Consider the following 20,433-nt stretch of genomic DNA (forward strand, 5'->3'; position numbering starts at 1 on the left):
TGAGCTGGCTCCGGCTGCTACTGTTTCTACACATCTCAACGCTAAACTGAAGTGGAAAGTTGGTACTATTAATTTAATATTTGTTTATTAGAATCTTGCTGTTAACGGGTATGAGGTTGACAGTAAAACTGTGAATGTGCAGGCTCTGAGTGAACATAGGGCTGCTCCAGTTGCTAGGATTGGCTGTGGGATAGATAGTGACCCTGTGATTGGCTGTGGAGCTGACAACGATTCTGTAATTGGCTGTGGGTCTGGCCGTTATAAAGAAAATTACAGCACAGGAACAGGCCCCTTCAGCCTCCAAGCCTGTACTGATCCAGGTCCTCTATCTAAACCTGTCGCTTATTTTCTAAGGATTAGTATCCCTCTTCTACCTGCCCATTCATATATCTGCCGAGGTAGACCTTAAATGATGCTATCGTGTCCACTTCTACCACCTCCACTGGCAACACGTTCCAGGCAACCATCACACTCCTTTTCCCCTCTCACCTTGAACTCATGACCCCTAGTAATTGAGTCCCCCACTCTGGGGTAAAGTTTCTTGCTATCCACCCTCTCTATACCTCCTGAAGATTTTGTAGACCTCAATCAGGTTCCCCCCCCCAACCTCCAACTTTCTGATAAAAATAAGCCTAATCTACTCAAGCTCTCCTCACAGCTTGCACCCTCCATACCAGGCAACATCCTGGTGAACCTCCACTGCAACCTCTCCAAAACATCCACATCCTCTTGGTAATGAATGTGGCTCCCACCTCTATCAGCGTAAAAGATCTGCGACTCCCTCGTCAGGTCCAACCCCCCCACCTCCCCACCCCCTCCACCAGCCCACACACCACTCCTGGTACCTTGCCCTGCCACAACAGGAAGCGCAAAACCTGCGCCCACACTACTCCCCTCACCTCCTTCTGAGCACCTGGGGGATCCTCGTCTCACATCTGTGAGAGTAAATAAGTCTTTATTCTTCTACTGTCTTTCTTTCAAATTTGAAGCTAATTCCAATGCCACAAACTGATCACCTAACACGCAGAGGAAACAATGGTACCCGGGTTTACCCCCCAGTTGGTATGGGCCAAACACTGAGTCCTGGGGAAGTACAGAGGCGATTTTATGCGTGTTGCCTTGCACAAGGTTATTGTTTTGTAGCTTTAGATTCCAATTACTGCCGTTTCTGGTTATCAAAATGTCTCCACGTTGGGTAGAAACCTTGAGCTTTCAAATTTGCTAACTGCTTTAAAAATGTGCAGCTAATGTTTTAAGCTAAACATACAGAAAAGTGAATTTGTGATATTGTAAATTGGAACTTCTGAACTTTGTCCAAAACTAAATTTTTGTTGTTTTTGGGGGGTAATAATGGTGGACTAGGTTTTAGCAACAAGTTTATGTTTATAGGTGCAAGGATAGATTTTCTAATTAGGAAAAAGTGAGGACTGCAGATGCTGGAGATCAGAGCTGAAAATGTGTTGCTGGAAAAGCGCAGCAGGTCAGGCAGCATCCAAGGAACAGGAGAATCGACGTTTCGGGCATGAGCCCTTCTTCAGGAATTAGATTTTCTAATTAGTTATTTATATTTATGTTTACCACGGACAAGGAGTTAGACAGGTGGCAGATGAAATATAACTGAGAAGTCTGAAGCAATACATTTTGGTAGCTGGGATAGGGTGAGTCAATATAGACTTAATGGCATAGTATCACAGAGTGTTTAGAGGAGCAGAGGGACCTGGAGTGCAAATGCCTTGTCCATTGAAGTTGCCAGCACATAATGAGAGAGTAGTTAGCAAATTGTTAGATTAGATTAGATTACTTACAGTGTGGAAACAGGCCCTTCGGCTCAACTAGTCCACACCGACCCGCCAAAGCGCAACCCACCCATACCCCTCCATTTACCCCTTACCTAACACTATGGGCAATTTAGCATGGCCAATTCACCTGATCCGCACATCTTTGGACTGTGGGAGGAAACCGGAGCACCCGGAGGAAACCCACGCAGACACTGGGAGAACGTGCAAACTCCACACAGTCAATCGCCTGAGGCGGGAAATGAACCTGGGTCTCTGACACTGTGAGGCAGCAGTGCTAACCACTGTGCCACTGTGTCGCCCACTATTTGGGGGCTTGGGCTTCATAAATAGTGGCATTGAGTATAAGAACAGGAAGATCAGGCTGAAGCATTCTACAGATGTCGTTAAGCTTCACCTAAAGTATTGCATGCAGTTTTGGTCATCACACTTTCGGAAGGCACTATTGGACATTGAGAAGATACAGAGGAGATTTACCAGATTTTTCATAGGATGGAAGCTTCGAGTTTTAACGTTTGGCTGGAAAGTTTGGGATGGTTCTTTTGAAACAAAAGATGGCAATTAATGCTGCCCTGACTGTGGACACCCACTTCCCCTGAACAAAGAGAACGAAACACTGACTGGAGAGTTGATGGAGGTGTGCAAGATCATAACTGGCTTGGATAAGATAGACAAGGGAAAACAAAACTCTAACCACTAGCTGATGGTGCGAGGACTAGGGAACACAAATTCAAGAGATGGAGGGGAATGTGGAAAGGAATTTTTTTTTATGTAGCCTGTAGTAATGATCTGGAAGTCACTGCCCATGAAACTGGTGGAAAGGGAGACAATAATTGATCTTGAAGGGAAATAGGCACATGAAGGAAATACACTTGCAGCTATGAGTATTGAGTGTCAGACTGGATAGTTCCAGAGAGCCAGCGTGGATGTAATAGTGTGAATGAACTTCTCTGTGTTGTTCGTGAATCTGTGACTCTGTGAAATTACTGCATTTTGATTGCTGCTGCATTCTGTAAACAGCACGTGTCAATCCTGTCCTCTAGAGAATATCATACAGAATGAGTGTAAAGTATAGCGTTATATATTTTGGGAAACAGTGCAAAGTACAGCTGTTACTTTGCGTAAAGGTTAACTGAATTGAATTACCTTTATTGTCATGTGTACTTTAAATGACTGAAAAGTTTACAGTCACCACATTATACGCTACCTTAGGTACAAAGGTACTTAATTATAGATACTTAAGATCAAGTTCTTAGGAAACAAAAACAAATTAGAAAAGTAAAAGAATAAATAGTCCAGCATCGTAGTTACTGTATTAAAGTGCATTATATTTATTATATTAATTTTGTCGACTACTGAATCTGTATAGTTTGCAGATAAAGTGTAGTGGATGTTTGTGAATTACTGATTCATTTGTGTGCATTAGAGACAAGGCCAGTGTTTATTACCCATCCCTAATTGCCCTTGAGGCAGTTCTCTGAGGGAGTTGGCTCAACTGTGAGCTACTAGTCTCCACATGACCCACCAAGTCCCCGAGATGAGCAAACAGTCTCCATCTTGCCCCCCAGTAAATCACCAAGAGCCCATTCTCCATGTGTTTGCTGTGGACAAAGGATTAGACTCTGGGAGACAACAGAGAAGCACCTAATCCTTTCCGTTTCCAATCTCAGCTCAAGTCATAGGGTGAGGATATCAGTATGGGGATGACTGCACAAAAGTAGGCATGAGCCCATTCACCTTTGTTGGTGGTCATGTGGTGTTGGAAATATATGAACATACAGAATTCAGTTCTGATAGGTGCTCCCTGACCTGCTGTGTATTTCCAGCAAGTTTTATTTATTCCATCATGGGATGTGGGCATCGCTGACTGATCCCATGTATTGCTATCTGTGATTACCCTGGAGGAGGTGGTGGTCAGCTGCAAACCACTGCAGTCCATTTGGTGTAGAGACATCTGTGAGTGTGGGATTCCCAGGGTTTCGACCCTTTGGCAATGACTGGGGAATTTCTATAATTCTGACCTTTTCTGAAGATATCCTGTTTGTTTTGAATGCATTGTTAAGTTTTTTTTTCATATGATGAACACTGTGAATGATGTGGGTTGTAATATTGGCTGGATGGCTGGTTTGCAATGCAGAGTGACCCAACAGCGTGGATTCCATTCCCACGCCAGCTTGGGTTACCTTGAAGTATTCTCCTTCTCAACCTCTCCCCTCACCTGAGGTGCGGTGACCCTTGGGTTCAACCACCATGGATTTTCTCTCGCTCTCATGCTCTCTCTCACGTGCGTGGTCTCTTTTTTTCTCTGCCTCTTTTTTTTTCTCGCGCTCTCTCTCTCTTGCTCTCTCTCTCTCTCTCTCTTGCTCGCTGTCTCTCGCTCTCGCGCTCTCTCTCTCTCTCTTGCGCGCGCTCTCGCCCTCTTGCGCGCGCTCTCGCCCTCTTGCGCACGCTCTCGCTCTCTCTTGCGCGCTCTCGCGCTTTCTCTCCTTTTTCTCTCTTTCTCACGTGCGCGCGCTCTCTTCTCACACACGCTCTCTCGTGTTCTCGCTTTCTCTCTCTCTCACGCTATCTTGCCCGCCCACTCTCTCTGTCTCTGTCTCTGTCCGTCTCCAGTGAGTGGTCTGCTGGGACTGGGGTGACTTTGGCTTTACTATTCGCAAATGCAGCTGATCCTTGATATGCCAAAAAGGACTGAAGAAAAATTCAGAGCTGTATTCAGCTCGCACCTACACCCCAGACAGTATACCTCCTTCCCATGATTGAAATTGTTATGCAGTGAATCAGAAGAATTGTTGTGTGTATAACTTCAGAAATCTCCCCAGTGAACTTTATTTTAAAATAAGAAGCCTTGTAATAAAAACTGTTTGAGCAAAGCCGGGGTGGAGCAGAATGGCCAAAAATATCAGTGGAAGCTGAGAATAGTGTGACTAAAACCTAATCTTCCGATCGAAGGGAAGATCAATGTTGAAGCTGTCGGGCTTGTAATTTTGTTAATAATACAGAAAAATATTCTACTTAAAAGTAATTTGAAGTGGGAGGGGCAAGATGATATAGTTGCAAATAACACACTTGACAAATGCAGTGTGCACTATTTTAGATATGAGGTGTGGCTCAGCTGGTTATCCAAGGTGAAAGTTCAATGTCGTACAGGGGACATTTTGCGCTGCAGGATGGTTTCTGACATGGTGGTGATTATGGTTATGCTGCTTTGTATTTGCTGTCGTTGTTCCTCTCGATGTTAGAGACTGTGGGCCTTGGCAGGCGTGATTAAAGAAGCTCCACTAAATTGTTGCATTGCACCTTGAGATGCAATATGTTGGTTACTGCCTTTTTATTTGGAAAGTTCCATTATGCTCTTTGCAAAAGGGGCATGCATTGAAACATTGAAAAATTTACATTTGTATCAGATGTCTCAAAATGCTATATGACCAATAATGTTGTAATATCAGAAATGCAGCAGCTAATCTTGACATCACGACCTCCAACAAAACAATTTGATAATGGCCAGATAACCTGTTTTAGTGATGTTAGTTGAAGGATAAACATTTGAAATGATGCTGTGGGATCTATCCCATCCATCAATGGGCACAGGCAGGGCTTCAGTTTATTGTCTCCTGAAAGTTGGCATTTCTGGAGCATTAGTCAAGACTGTTGGACTCGGGTACTTGAAAAGGACTTGAACCACTCGTGGTGACTTGGAGGGAGGGCACTGTCTGTTGAGTTGATGGTTTAACAGGGAGCTAGTTTGCAAATAAGCCATGGAATCTGCTAGTGTCTATTAATAACTTCTTTTCCTCTTTCTTTAAGATACAGTTATTGTCTTGTGAAGGTAAGTTTTCTCTCTTCTGGGTGGTATCTAAATTTGAATCAGAATGATCCTTGCTGACTAGACTCAAAGTTTAATCCTCACTAAGTACTTAAGAAATGTATTCAACATACCTCCACTGTCTGCCTCTGATCATCAGTGCATCTTAGCTATCATGATAGTAGCAATTCCTGCCAGTATACTATACCGTGAATAGCCTCCCTTCTTATTTAACTTGGTCAAGTTCCCTTTCTTTGAACCAGCAACGCCAATATTCAACCACTGGAAATCTGGCCTCGGTGTGGTTTTTGATTTATTATTTTCACATATACCTAGGTACAGTCAAACGTTTTGTTTTGTGTGCAGTACAGGCAGATCATACAAAGTGTATTTGGTTAAAGAACAGAGCGAGGAATACAGTGCTACAGCTGAAGAGAAGGTGCACAAAGAGGGAGATCAGCATCAAATTTAAAATTTGACAAGTCCATTCAGAAGTATAATAACAGCAAGGAAGAGGCTGTTCTTGAACCTGTTGGTTCATGTGTTTAAGTTTTTATATCTTCACACTTCGTACCTTTTTATATTTTTAATTTCTTACTGTCCTGCATGGCTCAGTTCATTCAACTCTCACTCTGTGGATTCAAAACTCACTCCAGACATGTGTGCACCACATCCAAGCTGATAGTCCGGTGAGGGAGTGCTGCAGCGTCAGGCTGGGTGCCATTTTGGATATTCCATTAAACAGAATCCTTATGTGCCATTACCCTAGCCCCAGCCCCCTCCATCTTGCCCAGATCTTTGGTGTTCATGGTGGTGATTGTAGTTGTGTTCCTATGTATTTGTTGTCTTTGTTATTCTGGGTGTTAGAGATTGCATACTTGGCAGGCGTTATTGAAGAAGCCCCACATACTTGTTGCATTGCAGCTTGAGTGGCAATATGTTTCTGTGTGGTCACATTCTGGAATGATGGTTGCTGCCTCTTCATTTGGAAACTTCCATTCTCTCTTTCCCTTTGTATTTCTGTTTTTCTCCTTTTGTTTTATTCTTTCTCCCCTCTTTAATCTGTTTCATGCTGTTCCATCCCACATCTCTTCCCACTCCACCTCGCCCTCCTAGTCATTTGGGAATGTGACAAGTGAAATTATGTCATTGTGAGGGGGTGAAGTTCAGATATTACACTAGACTAACACAGAGGAATAAGAACTTACTTCAGCACTGAAAAATAAATATAGATTATTCTCTACATAACCGTCCCCGCAAATTGGCATTCTAATGAATGAGACAATGCATTCTGTGCACTTTACCCTCATTATAATCCATCAGCTTTTGCAAATACATAAAGCAACAATGTGCTTGGAGTAATTTCAAATTTATTCTCAATCAAAACAGTTTTGCACAGGGCTTGATTGTGGGATGGATTTGTCATTTTATTGTACTGGTGATAGTATGTCTGAGCAGAGCTGAATGACAATTAACAAACCAGGGGCTCTTTTGTGCAGTGATAGTGCCTCTACCTCTGAGTTAGGAGAGCCAGGAACCTCTACACCTGCTGTAGAAGTACATCATAATACATCGGAACAAGATGATTAAAGAATATCTATAAACAAGCCAGTGTGAGTTGGGGAAGTGCTGACTCTTTTTAAAAAGGCAACAAAAGTGTTATATTTTCCAATCTGAACCCTGTTCACATTTTACAATGCCTGACATAATGGATTTGATTGTTCTCCTCTGTGCAGCCTTGCTGTGGTATTTACTAATTTTGGTTATTTATTTCTCAGGTTGGGTGAAATTTATTGACTATGAGTATTCTGGTTATAATTACCAGGCCTTCGATATCGGAAACCATTTCAATGAATTTGCAGGTGAGTGTTTAGTAATCTGCAGCTTCCCCAGGGCTGGGCTGTTCAGGAACGATTATGGGCAATGATTCTCCAGGAGGCTCCCAAGCACTGAGGATGTTACCTAGACAGGGGACGAAACATCTGCAACACAAATTCCCAGCTCGGCAAACAGAACCACAACAATGATTCTGCAGACAAAAGGCTATGGAAATCCAGCAGTCTTTCTCCCTGCCCCTTTTTTGTTTGGGCTGGTGGTCAATTTAACATTTAAAAATTGAGGTTGTAAGGAACATAGAGCTTGGAATGAAGCCCTTTGGTATCATTTCATCATTCAACTACATGATCGCTGAACTTTTACCTCAGCATTATTTATTCTACTATTCACACAGGACGTAGGTGTTGTAGACTAGGTCAGCATTTATTGCTGATCCCTAATTGCCCTTGAGAAGGTGGTGGTGAGCTGCTGACTTCTTAAACTGCTGCTATTGATGGACAAGAGGAAAGGGGCATGTAGATTCAGCTGCAAGACGGTTAGGAATGGAGTTATAGGATTTTGACCCAGTGATGGTGAAGGAATGATGATGTCGTTCCAACTCAGGATGGTGTGTGTCTTGGAGTGAACATTTTATGTATCGGTGGTGTTCGCAGCTGGTTGTTTTACCCATTATCCTCATATCCTATAACAACTTAAATGTCGAGACGTCAATAATTTCACCTTGAATGTGCTCAGCCACAGCCCTCTGGGATACAGGATTCCTGGGATTCATCACCATCCGAGTGAAGAAATTCTTCTTCTTCCCAGTCTGAAGTGGTCTCTCTTTGTTCTTAGGCTATGCACCCTGGTTACTGACTTGCCCAGCTCCCCAAACTGAGGGAAACATCCTCCCTGATAGATGTTTGTTAGGCAGGGGTATTAAGCACCAAAGTAGTTGATGAATTTGAGTTACAAATCAGGGATGATCTAATTGAATGTCAGGTTATTCTTAAGGTATTGAATGATCTACTCATGTAACTATTCACCTTATGAATTTAAAGAGTAAAACTGGTATATTTTGAATGTCTCACTTTCTTGCGTAGCTCTAGCTTTATAACAACAGCACAGAAATAGGCTATTCAGCTCACCAAATCCTTGCGAGTACTTGCATTCCGGGTGAGTCTCCTCACCAACCTTTTTATTCTATCACCATCAATGTGTCCTTCTATTAATTTTTTCATTGTGTGTTTATTTAATTACTCCTTAAATACATCTACATTGTTTACCTCAGTTACTCCATGTTCCACATTCAAACCATTCTTGCATAAAGAAGTTACTCCTGAATTCCCACGGCGTGCAGGTTAAATGGATTGTTTGTGCTCAATTGCCTATAGTGTCCAGGGATGTGCAGGCTAGGTGAATTAGCAATGGGAAATGTAGGGTTACAGGGATAGGGTGGGGAGTGGGTCTGAGCGACCCTCTTTGGAGGGTTAGTATGGCCTCAATGGAAGCAGGCCATTCAACCTACATTGTAGGGATTCTATGATTCCCAGTTGGATTTATTATTGATTGATTGATTGATATTGAAGACCTTTAAGTTTAGATTTCTCCATATCTTCTGGAAATATACGCTGTACATTTACGCTATCAAATATTGATTCTTAACTGCTCTCTGGGCAATTTAGATGCGTAATAAATACTGTCCAACCAGAGACATCCACATTCGGTGAATGTTTTGTTTTTTAAAAGTTTTTAAAGATCTTTTACCAGCACCTTTTGTCGTGAGTAGTGCCCAGAACTAATTGTCATAACTGTTTTCTTTCTGAATTGTGTTTTGATTCCTCCCTCTATGTACCCTCTTGTTCAGTCTAAACCTTTCTTCCCATCATCCATGCTATCCCTAGACCTCTGTCAACCATCATGATTTTTCCACTCACAATGTCTTTATTACAGATAAGGCCATTTTCCATCATTTTCTGTACCACTCTCCACTCTCGCCCTTCACTATCCACACCTTTCAACACCTGTATCTCAGGGTGCCATCAAAATTCACTTGCTTGACTTCAGTCAACTCACAGAGACTGAGAAATAAAAGTGTGTATTGATGTACTGCACTTTGGCTGTACATGTTGGACTTGTATTAACGTAATGCTTTCTCTTTCTCTGCTAGGAGTGAACGAGGTAGACTACAGCCTGTACCCAGACCATTCCTTACAGTTCCAATGGTTGAGAACCTATCTAGAGGCTTGTAAACGGTTTACTAAGAAGGGAGGCGAGGTAACCGACAATGAAGTACAGACACTGTATGTTCAAGTCAACAAATTCTCTTTAGTAAGTACAATATGCGAACCTAATTGGAAAGTCCTTGAGTCCCCGCAATCTTCTCCATTGGAATCATTTTAATTGAAAGACTCATCGAAGTTGGTGGGTTATTGCATAGTTAGGGTAGGCCTTCTCAGGATGTTATCCTCATGAGTGGGTGAAGTGTAGACTTTGAGATCTGTCTGGGTTCTCTCCCACTATAATTTCTGAGGGTTGAACCATGGATTTCCATTGGATGAAACGAAAGGAAATAGGGAAATCCCCTGCAATTACAGACCAGTAAGTCCCACGTCGGTCGTCTGCAAGGTGTTAGAAAGGATTCTGAGGGATTGGACTTATGACCATCTGGAAGAGCATGGCTTGATTAAATGCAGTCAACACGGCTTTGTGAGGGGCATGTCATGCCTCACAAACCTTATCGAGTTCTTTTGAGGATGTGACTAGAAAAGTTGATGAGGGTTGAGCTGTGGATATGGTGTATATGGACTTCAGCAAGGCGTTTGATAACGTTCCCCATGGTAGGCTCATTCAGAAGGTCAGGTGGAATGGGATTCAGGGGACATTGCTGTCTGGATACAGAATTGGCTGGCCAACAGAAGACAGCAAGTGGTAGTAGAAGGAAAATATTCTGCCTGGAAGTCTGTGGTGAGTGGTGTTCCACAGGGCTCTGTCCTTGGGCCTCTATTGTTTGTAATTTTTATTAATGACTTGGATGAGGGGATTGAAGGATGGGTCAGCAAGTTTGCAGATGACACAAAGGTTGGAGGTGTCGTTGACAGTATAGAGGGCTGTTGTAGTCTGCAGCGGGACATTGACAGGATGCAGAGATGGGCTGAGAGGTGGCAGATGGACTTCGACCTGGATAAATGCGAGGTAATGCATTTTGGAAGGTCAAATTTGAAAGCTGAGTACAGGATTAAGGATAGGATTCTTGGCAGTGTGGAGGAACAGAGGGATCTTGGGGTGCAGGTACATAGATCCCTTAAAATGGCCACCCAAGTGGACAGGGTTGTTAAGAAAGCATATGGTGTTTTGGCTTTCATTAACGGGGATTGAGTTTAAGAGTCGTGAGATCTTGTTGCAGCTCTATAAAACTTTGGTTAGACCGCACTTGGAATACTGCGTCCAGTTCTGGTCGTAGAGGGTTCAGAGGAGTTTTACCAGGATGCTGCCTGGACTGGAGGGCTTATCTTTTGAGGAGAGGTTGACTGAGCTTAGACTTTTTTCATTGGAGGAAAGGAGGAGAAGAGGGGACTTAATTGAGGTTTACACGATAATGAGAGGCATAGATAGAGTTGATAGCCAGAGACTATTTCCCAGGGCAGAAATGACTAACACGAGGGGTCATAGTTTTAATCTGGTTGGAGGAAAGTATAGAGGGGATGTCAGAGGCGGGGTTCTTTACACAGAGTTGTGAGAGCATGGAATGCGTTGCCAGCAGCACTTGTGGAGGCAAGGTCATTGGGGACATTTAAGAGACTCCAGGACATGCATATGGTCACAGAAATTTGAGGATGCATACATGAGGATCAGTGGTCGGCACAACATCGTGGGCTGAAGGGCCTGTTCTGTGCTGTACTGTACTATGTTCTATGAAACACTTTTATGGATGAAACACCATGGTGGTTTACCATTGCCTTCTACAGGATGGCTGACCAAGCTCTTATAGCCCAAAATGAATGTACTGGAAAGGTTTACAAATAGGAGAAAGTGAGCATGGCAGATGCTGGAGATTTAGATTTAGATTACTTACAGTGTGGAAACAGGCCCTTCGGCCCAACAAGTCCACACCGACCCGCCGTAGCACACCCACCCAGACCCATACCGCTGCATTTACCCCTTACCTAACACTACGGGCAATTTAGCATGGCCAATTCACCTGACCCGCACATCTTTGGATTGTGGGAGGAAACCGGAGCACCCGGAGAAAACCCACGCAGACACAGGGAGAACGTGCAAACTCCACACAGTCAGTCGCCTGAGGTGGGAATTGAACCCAGGTCTCTGGAGCTGTGAGGCAGCAGTGCTAACCACTGTGCCACCGTGCCGCCCCTTTTGAGAGTGTTGTGCAGGAAAAGCACAGCAGGTCAGATAGCATCTGAGGAGCAGGAGAATCAACATTTTGGGCAAAGGCCTGCGACTCATTCCTAATGAAGGGCTTAAACCCAAAATGTCGATTCTCCTGTTTCTCGGATGCTGCCTGACCTGCTGCACTTTACCAGCATCTCACACTCAACATAGGTTTACAATTGTTCAGACTGGAAACCTGTGACCAGCAATGTGCTGCAAGGATTGATACTGCGTCGATTGTTGTTCACCATCTATAGAAACGCTTTGGATGAGAATATAGGAGCTATATGTAGACACTAAATAAGCTGGGGCTGCTTTCCCCGGAGTGTTGGAGGCTGAGAGGTGACCTTATAGAGGTATATAAAATGAGGGGCATGGATAGGGTAAATAGACAAGGTTTTTTTCCCTGGGGTGGGGGAGTCCAGAATGACAGGGCATACATTTAGAGTCAGAGGGGAAAAATTTTAAAAGGGACTTCAGGGGCAATGTTTTCACACAGAGTGTTGTGTGTATAGAATGAGCTGCCAGAGGAAGTGGTGGCTGGTACAATTACACTATTTAAAAGACATCTGGATGGTTAAATGAATAGGAAAGGTTTATAGCGAAACAGACCATGTGCTGGCAAATGGAACTAGATTAGTTTAGGATACCTGGTCAGCATGGACAAGTCGGACGGAAGGGTCTGTTTCTGTGCTGTATGTCTCAATGACACAATGACAAGGTTAGTACATTTGCGGATGACACCAATTTTGGAATCTTGATTAACCAGTGGGCCAAGGAATGCAGATGTAGTTAAATTCAGACAAGTGCAAGGTGCTGCATTTTGGTAAGGCAAACCAGGGCAGGACACACACAGTTTCGCAGCTTTGGCGAGCATTGTGGAACAGAGGGCCGTAGGGGTGCAAGTAAATAGTTCATTGAAAGTGGCATCCCAGGTATATCGGGTGATGAAGAAGTTGTTTGGCATGCTTGCTTCATCAGGCAGAGCACTGAGTACAGGAGTTGGAATGTCATGTTACAGCACTTGAAGGCATGACCACCACATAGTGGAGTGATGACACTGGTGCTCAAGAGGCAAGAATTGGAGGGGTGCAGGTATCTTGGAGAGTTGTAGGACTGAAAGACGATATTGAGATTGGTAGGAGTGAGGTCAAAGCTGAAAATTCATTATGGGGCTTTGTGCTCAAAGGGTTATTGCTGTCTTGATGTGGTGGCGCTGGTGTAGAACTCAGGTGGGCAAGGTCAAAAGTCACATGACACCAGGATATCTTTGGATAGGTTTATTTGAAATACAAGCTTTCGGAACACTTGTTCATTGTCAGATGAAGTGAAAAGAGCACCCAGGCACCAATTCTGCTCCTAATTCATATATCTGTATTGTTGGTGGATCAGACAGAGTTGCAACTAGTTAAAATCAAGCTTGTTTATCGAGCTTTTCCCAAGTTGGTCAGTGGCTGATTTGATGGAGGCAGGAATCCTGAACTGATGATACAAGAATAGTGCAGTGCTATGTAACGTACAGTTTGCTTCCTCACACATTAACCTCTGAATTCTTATCTTTGAAGTCTGTTCATTTCCACAATAACTAATTTGGTCCTCAAGCACTTTTCATTGTCACAATTCTTGATTCAGCCGCCAGGAAAAGTCCCACTGAAAATGCACAAATCCATTATGATACACTGCATTTTCATGACACCATTCCAGCCGCTACATTCCATATCACGTTCTGCTAGAAACAACATGACCACATAGTTGACTGGTAATAACTTATTGAGACACCAGCAAGCACTGAATTAACACTTCTTTTGTCATTTTTGATTCCAGGCATCTCATTTCTTCTGGGGGTTCTGGGCATTGATTCAAGCCAAGTACTCAACCATAGAGTTTGATTTCCTTGGGTAAGTACCTGAGAGAAACATTGATCACCTGCAGAAACTTTGCTAATCCCGCATCCTAGCCTAGTGTCTCTTTTTTTTTATTTTTGTGTGGGATGTGGGTGTCACTGGCATGTTGCCCATCCCTAGTTGCCATTGAACTGATTGGCTGTCCCAGCCATTTCTGTGATTTAAGAATTAATCACATTGCTGCAGGTCTGGAATCACATGTAGCCCAGACCAGGTAAGGACAGCAAATTTCCATCCCTAAAGGACATTAGTCAATTAGTTTTGTTTTTCACAACAACTGATGGTGGTTACTTGGTCACCATTTAATCAGCTTTTGGATTTTTATTATCCAGTTTTTGAAATCTATTTTACGTGTTTAATTTCTTGAATAGAAAGATCCTAAAGAAATGCTTTCACATCCCGAAGTGTTAATGATGCAAACCCTGCCACAGTGAATCCCAAAGGTTTTCACACTGTGACACCATTTTGCTGTTTGAGACTTTCCCACTATCGTCAGTGAGAACTATAACAGTTGGAAGGTTGGATGGTGGGGGAGTGATATGAGAATTTCGGGAAAGGAGTGCAGGTTGGCCATTGTTGCTTTGCATCTTGTGCCCCCACAATATCAGCCTATCATGCCCAAAGTTTCATCTTGTGACGCCTACTTGGGATTTCAATCCCATGTGAGGAAAGCCTGCCCTAGAGTTTTTCTTTGTCCAATTCAATTGTAATCCCCATTAATGTTTCACTGCAAACTCTGGGAGGCAGTGGCCAGTTCTTATCACTAGATAATTAATCCAGAAACTCAGCTGATGTTCTGGGGACCCGGGTTCGGATCCTGCCATGGCAGATGGTGGAATTTGAATTGAATCGCGAATCTGAAGTTAAGGATTTAATGATGCTCATGAAATCGCTGTCAATTGTTGGAAAAATCCATTTGGTACATTAATGTTCTATAGGGAAAGAAATTGCCATCCTTACCTAGTCTGGCCTACATGTGACTCCAGACCCACAGCAATGTGTTTGACTCTTAACTGCCCTCTGGGCAATTAGGGATGAGTAATAAATGTTGGCCTAACCAGTGATGCCTACAAATTCATTCATCCTGTGAGTGATTTTTTTTTTAAAAAGCTCTCGACTTTTTAAAAAATGATCTGTGTCAGTAGATTTCATACACACCTTCATATTTAATCTAAGTTAAGCCAGCCAGTAATATAAAGCAAGACTATGAGAGTTTCTTTAGATATACAAAGGGCAAAAGAGAGGCAAAAGTTGACAATGGGCTGCTAGAAAATGACGCTGGAGAGAAAGTAGTGGGGAGCAAAGAAATGGCTGAGGAACTGAATAATTACTTCCCATCAGTTCTCACGGTGGAAGACACTACTAATATCCCCAAAATTCAAGAGAGAGAGGGGGCAGAGCTGAGTATGGTAGCCATCACCAAGGAGAAGGGGCTAAAAAAACTGAATGGCCTAAGGGTTCATAAATCACCTGGACCAGATGGACTACACCCCAGAGTTCTAAGTGAGATAGCTGAAGAGATATTGGAGGCATTAGTGGTCTAGTGACCCTTTCAAGAATCACTAGAATCAGGAAGGGTCTGAGAGGACTGGAAAATCACTAAGGTGACACCCCTGTTTAAAAAGGGAGTAAAAAGACAGAAAATTACAGACAGAGAGCCTAACCTTGGTTGTGGTAAGATCCTAGAATCTATCATGAAGGATGATATTTCTGAATACTTGGAAGTGTCTGGTAAAATAGGACAAAGTCAGCAAAGTTTCATCAAGGGGATTACATGTCTGATAAATCTGCTAGAATTCTTTGAGGAAGTAACTAACAAGCAGATTAGACCACGGAGAACCAATGGATGTTATCTACCTGGACCTCAAGGATGCCTTTGACAAGGTGTCACAGAAGAGGCTACTGAGTAAGATAAAGGCCCATGGTGTTAGGGACAAGCGGCAAGCATGGATATAAGCTTAGCTGTCTGGCAGAAAGCAGCGTGTGGGGATAAAAAAGGCCCTTCTCAGGGTGGCAGCTGGTGACAAGTAGTGTTCTGCCAGAATCATCAAGTTGGAACCACAACTTTTCAATCTATACATTAACAATCTAGATGAAGGAACTGGGGGCATTCTGGCTACGTTTTCAGATGATACAAAGATAGGGAGAGGGACAGGTAGGGTTGAGGAGGTGGGGAGGCTGCAGAAGGATTTGAGGAGAAAGTGAGGTCTGCAGATGCTGGAGATCAGAGCTGAAAATGTGTTGCTGGAAAAGCGCAGCAGGTCAGGCAGCATCCAAGGAACAGGAGATTCGACATTTTGGGCATAAGCCCTTCTTCAGGATTCCTGAAGAAGGGCTTATACCCGAAACGTCGAATCTCCTGTTCCTTGGATGCTGCCTGACCTGCAGAAGGATTTGGACAGGTTAGGAGAGTGGGAAAAGAAGTGACAGATGGAGCACAATGTGGGAAAGTATGAGGGAGAAAGAATAGAGGCATGGATTATTTTCTAAATGGGGAGAAAATTCAGAAGTCAGAAATGCAAAGAGACTTGGAAGTTCTAATCCAAGATTCTCTCAAGATAAACACAGGTTGAGTCAGAAGATAAGAAGGCATGTATTTTGAGAGAACTTAAATATAAAAACAAGGATGAAATTCTGAAGCTCTAAGGCTCTGGTCAGACCACATTTGGAGTATTGTGTGCAGTTTTGGGCCCCATATCTCAGGAAGGATGTAGTGCCCCTGGTGAGTGTTCAGAGGAGATTCACGAGAATGGTCCCAGGAATAAAAGGTTTAACATCTGAGGAATGTTTAAGGACTCTGGGTTTATACTCTGAGTTTAGATTGATGAGGCAGGATCTAATTGAAACTTACAGAATATTGAATGGCCTGGACAGAGTAAATGTTGGGAAGAGGTTTCCATTGGTAGGGGAAACTAGGACCTGAGGGCACAGCCTTAGAGTTAAGGGAAGACGGTTTAGAATGGAGATAAGGAGAAACCTCTTTAACCAGAGAGTGGTGCATCTCTGGAATTCATTGCCACTGAAGGCTGTGGAGGCCAGGTCACTGAGTATATTTAAGATGAGGTAGATAAGTTCTTCAATATCAAGGAATATGGGCAGAAATTGGGAGAAAGGTTTCTCAACCCCAATCAGCCATGAGTGAATGGCAGAGCAGATCAGATGGGCTGAATGGCCTAATTTCTGCTCCTATGTCTAACTGTCTTATAGTCAGACCATTTTCAAAGTTGATATGTATTTGACATATTCAGAAAAGTCTTGGCTGTGGGAGATGGGGCATGAAGAAATAGAGAGGCAGCCTTCACTGAATGTTTCAGTGACACAGATCTCATAAACTGTGACATGTCCCTTTTCCAACACAACTCACTGGCTGCAATTTTACTTTAACGTGCCTTGTTCTCCAGCCCCACCCAGTCTTGTCTGTCAAGAACATGAATGTTTTTGTCTTCCAGGTATAGTGTGCTGAGGTTTAACCAGTATTTCAAGATGAAGCCTCAAGTCATTGTTCTCCAGACGCCTGCATGATGGTGTGAATGGCATTCCACCCATCGCTGCACAATCTGTTGGTCTTTCCAGCTCCCTCCCATGGACAGACTTCGACAGCCACTTCTTCCCATCTCATGCTGCGATTTGAGAAGTAGACTTGCCCCCAAACTCTCATCTACTGTACCCTTTAAGCGCAGACAGCTGTGAGAAATCGGCATACATTCCTCTCATGACTAAAGCCTCGGCTCCATGTTTTACCTTTTGATTTGGATCCCAGTTGTACCCAGGGCTGTGGACGCAAGGGCCTTTTGGAATCTTTCCTCTGACCCCCTTTTCCCAGTTACTCTGATGGCAAGCTGTATCCAGTTTACTTTTGGTAGGGACCAAGCTGAGGACAGGTGGCTGAGTGAGGGAGTAATGAAGTGGGGAGGGAGAGAAGGTTTGTTCTCTTTTATTTATAAAGTAGCATTGCCTATATTTCAGTTGCTAATTAGTCATTTAGTTTATGCCACCATGATTGCAGGGAGGTCCACACACTGGCAATGATCAAAGGTTTAAAATAATTTCTGTGTTTAACCTTTTCCAAAAATTGGTCAGAAGAAATGATGATTTGTCTCAGCCCTAACTCTGCAAGAGTGGACTTAGTAAATCTGTATTGCATTTTTCCTTATTAATAAGCTGTGTGGGTGTGCGTGTGTGTGTGTATATATATTATTGAACATACGTTTTGTTTGTATGTGCGTGTGCGTGAGAGTGAGAGAGAGAGAGAGAGAGAGAGAGAGAGAGAGTGACCACAAACAGGAATGGGACTCAAAGCTTTCTGAGAGATACATATAGCCTTGCCCTTGGGCATCACTGCTGTAAATTAGAAATGGGGGGTAGGGGGTTCAGGACTGGCAGGAAGTGATATGATAAAATGACAAGGTACAGAATGAGAAAGTGACACATTTGCCCTAGTGAGTTATCTCTGATTGACAGGCCTGCACACACTATTCTCTCAGGGAGCCTACCCAATTTGTGAATGGCCTTGAGTGTTAGCCCCAGCAAGCTGCACTTTACTACTGTCACAGAGTGACAGGGTGAACCTTTTGAACTACACAGTGGCAAGTTCCCATAGGAACTACTTAAGTTTAGTTGAAGGGAAATGTGTAATAAAGCACATGCTGTACCTGCCTGTCACATGATCCTGTAGTGCTCAGAGATGAACCCTATCCAGCCTGCAAGCATGGTCAGCACAGGGTCGAACCAGTTGATTTTTCTTTTTGGATGGAGGCTGGTGTGAGAAACAGGTTCCCTGCATCAGAAGTGCACATAAATGCAGGGGTGCATGAACCCTATTTACCCCTGCTTACAAAGGAGTTACAGAACAGCATCATAGTGACCAGAGAATTGGGACAGAGACAGCAGACACCTACTGCTCCTGCTCAAACTGCATATCCAGATCAGGAGAGAATGAGTGAATCACTTCGATGCCATGTCACTGACTGATGGCCAAAGCCTGTGAACTTTGATAGCTTTTATTGAATCATTTTCCTTTTGCATAACTCCCTATCACTGATGTGAATTAAGTCGGTGACTACTGAGGGAGGGTCTTGTATGATAGCGTGTATAGTAACCACTAACTTAAGACTTTACATTTTCCCCACTGTTATCAATTGACAGCATTTTACACTGCTGTTACTTTGGGTTTCTGTCTGCCGATCTACTTCTTTGCTGAGGCCACTGGGTGAATAAAAGCAAGAGCAGTATGGTTTTTGGCTTGATTGGAAAGACTCCCTTGGGACTATTGATCAGGGAAGCGAGGCAGGACTCTCTCAACTTTTTGGGTTAACCTTGGGCCAAAGAAAACACAATTCCTCTTGCTGTTGCTGCTACTACTTTGATATATAGGGAGGTGCACATGGAAAATATCAATCGCCCTAAAATTCAATCAAGCACTGTGATCTGATCAGAAACTATTGCTATTTTCTCTCCCCATGTTTACAGCTGATTCCAGTGATTTTGTACAGTACCTGGTCTTAGATCTGACAGCAGTTCTGAAACAAGAACTCGGATGTCTTACATTAAATCAAACTTGAACCAACTGCTTTGTTTTTTTTTATTCCAGTCAACAGAGGCAGGTTTGTAGCATGCCTGTTGAAGCCTTACTCCTGGGGCAGAGCTGCAATGCATTTACCTTGGTGATCTTCCCATTGCAACAATGTGCCACAGATACACTTTGATCAGAGAAGCTATCACTGAGCAACTTTAAATCTGCCTTTGTTTGACCGTGAGGCCGAGTTGGCAGGAAATTGGCCAATTTGGTCCAATGCGTCCTCGGTCAAATTGTAGCCACTGACCTCTTCAAGTCTCCGAGGTGGAGGACAGTGAAGGAAGAGTTTATTCTTCTCCTTTCCTCTGAGCTGGTCAGAGCGGCCATGGGCATCGCAGTCATGGGGAGGGTATCCACACATCTCAGTCAGAGGGGCAAAGTCACACTGGAGCAGTACCAGAAATGGTATGCAGACCTGTCACCATTTCAGAATTCCCTCCACTCCCCACCTCCCCCTAGTTTCCAATCCCAGCTCCACTTCTGACCATGAGATGCATCTCAACCAGTTATTTGCAGAAACCTAACATTGAGATTTCTATCGAACTGTAATTCGCTTTGTAATTATGGTGCAACCTTTTTTTTTGTGAAATGCCTGTTTATAAACCAGTAAAACCATGTAATATTTATCAATGTGCAAACTCTGTCCAGTTTGAAAATAGTGACAGTGGTTTCTGACAAAAGTATATGGTTATTGAGCCAGACATTGAACTGTGACAAATTGTACCCTTTGGTGGTCTCTTGAATCATTTATACTCAACTGAATGGATTGGAGGTTAGTTTGTACTGGGGATTTGCCTCCTACCAAGTCTGTCATCAGTCAGTACCCAGGGTAAGAGAGACTTGGAGTGGAGAAGGAGGCAGTAAGGAGAGGGATGGAGGTGGCTGAGAGATTTGGGGAGACTTCATCTCGTTTTGCTTTGGCCTGTGTTGAAAGTTCATCAAGCCTCTCTTAATAATATCAATAACAAATTCCTCCCAGTTGTAAATCAAGATGTTAAACTGAGGAGAATTTATTCGCACTGTTTGCACTTGTAAATTTTAATCCTGCTGCACTTCGAGCTTTGGGTCCTGGCCTTGTGTGAGCTTGAAGAGGGGTTGCATTATACTAAGCTATTTGGTTTTACTTGACTAAACCTGTACTTCTGG

General features: G+C 43.4%; 1 protein-coding gene across 1 annotated transcript in view; it reads left to right on the forward strand.

Moving 5' to 3' along the window:
* The window catches only part of LOC132828330 (ethanolamine kinase 1-like), a 52,311-nt gene extending 32,398 nt beyond the window's left edge, over positions 1 to 19,913 (forward strand). Inside the window, exons 5-8 of the mRNA XM_060845343.1 lie at positions 7,380 to 7,463; positions 9,587 to 9,747; positions 13,633 to 13,706; positions 17,162 to 19,913. Coding sequence (XP_060701326.1) covers positions 7,380 to 7,463; positions 9,587 to 9,747; positions 13,633 to 13,706; positions 17,162 to 17,234 — 392 coding nt within the window. The 3' untranslated portion in view covers positions 17,235 to 19,913. The remainder of the gene's footprint in view (positions 1 to 7,379; positions 7,464 to 9,586; positions 9,748 to 13,632; positions 13,707 to 17,161) is intronic.
* Positions 19,914 to 20,433: the final 520 nt, after the last annotated feature.

Source organism: Hemiscyllium ocellatum, chromosome 26, assembly GCF_020745735.1.
Source record: "Hemiscyllium ocellatum isolate sHemOce1 chromosome 26, sHemOce1.pat.X.cur, whole genome shotgun sequence".
Taxonomy (NCBI): domain Eukaryota; kingdom Metazoa; phylum Chordata; class Chondrichthyes; order Orectolobiformes; family Hemiscylliidae; genus Hemiscyllium; species Hemiscyllium ocellatum.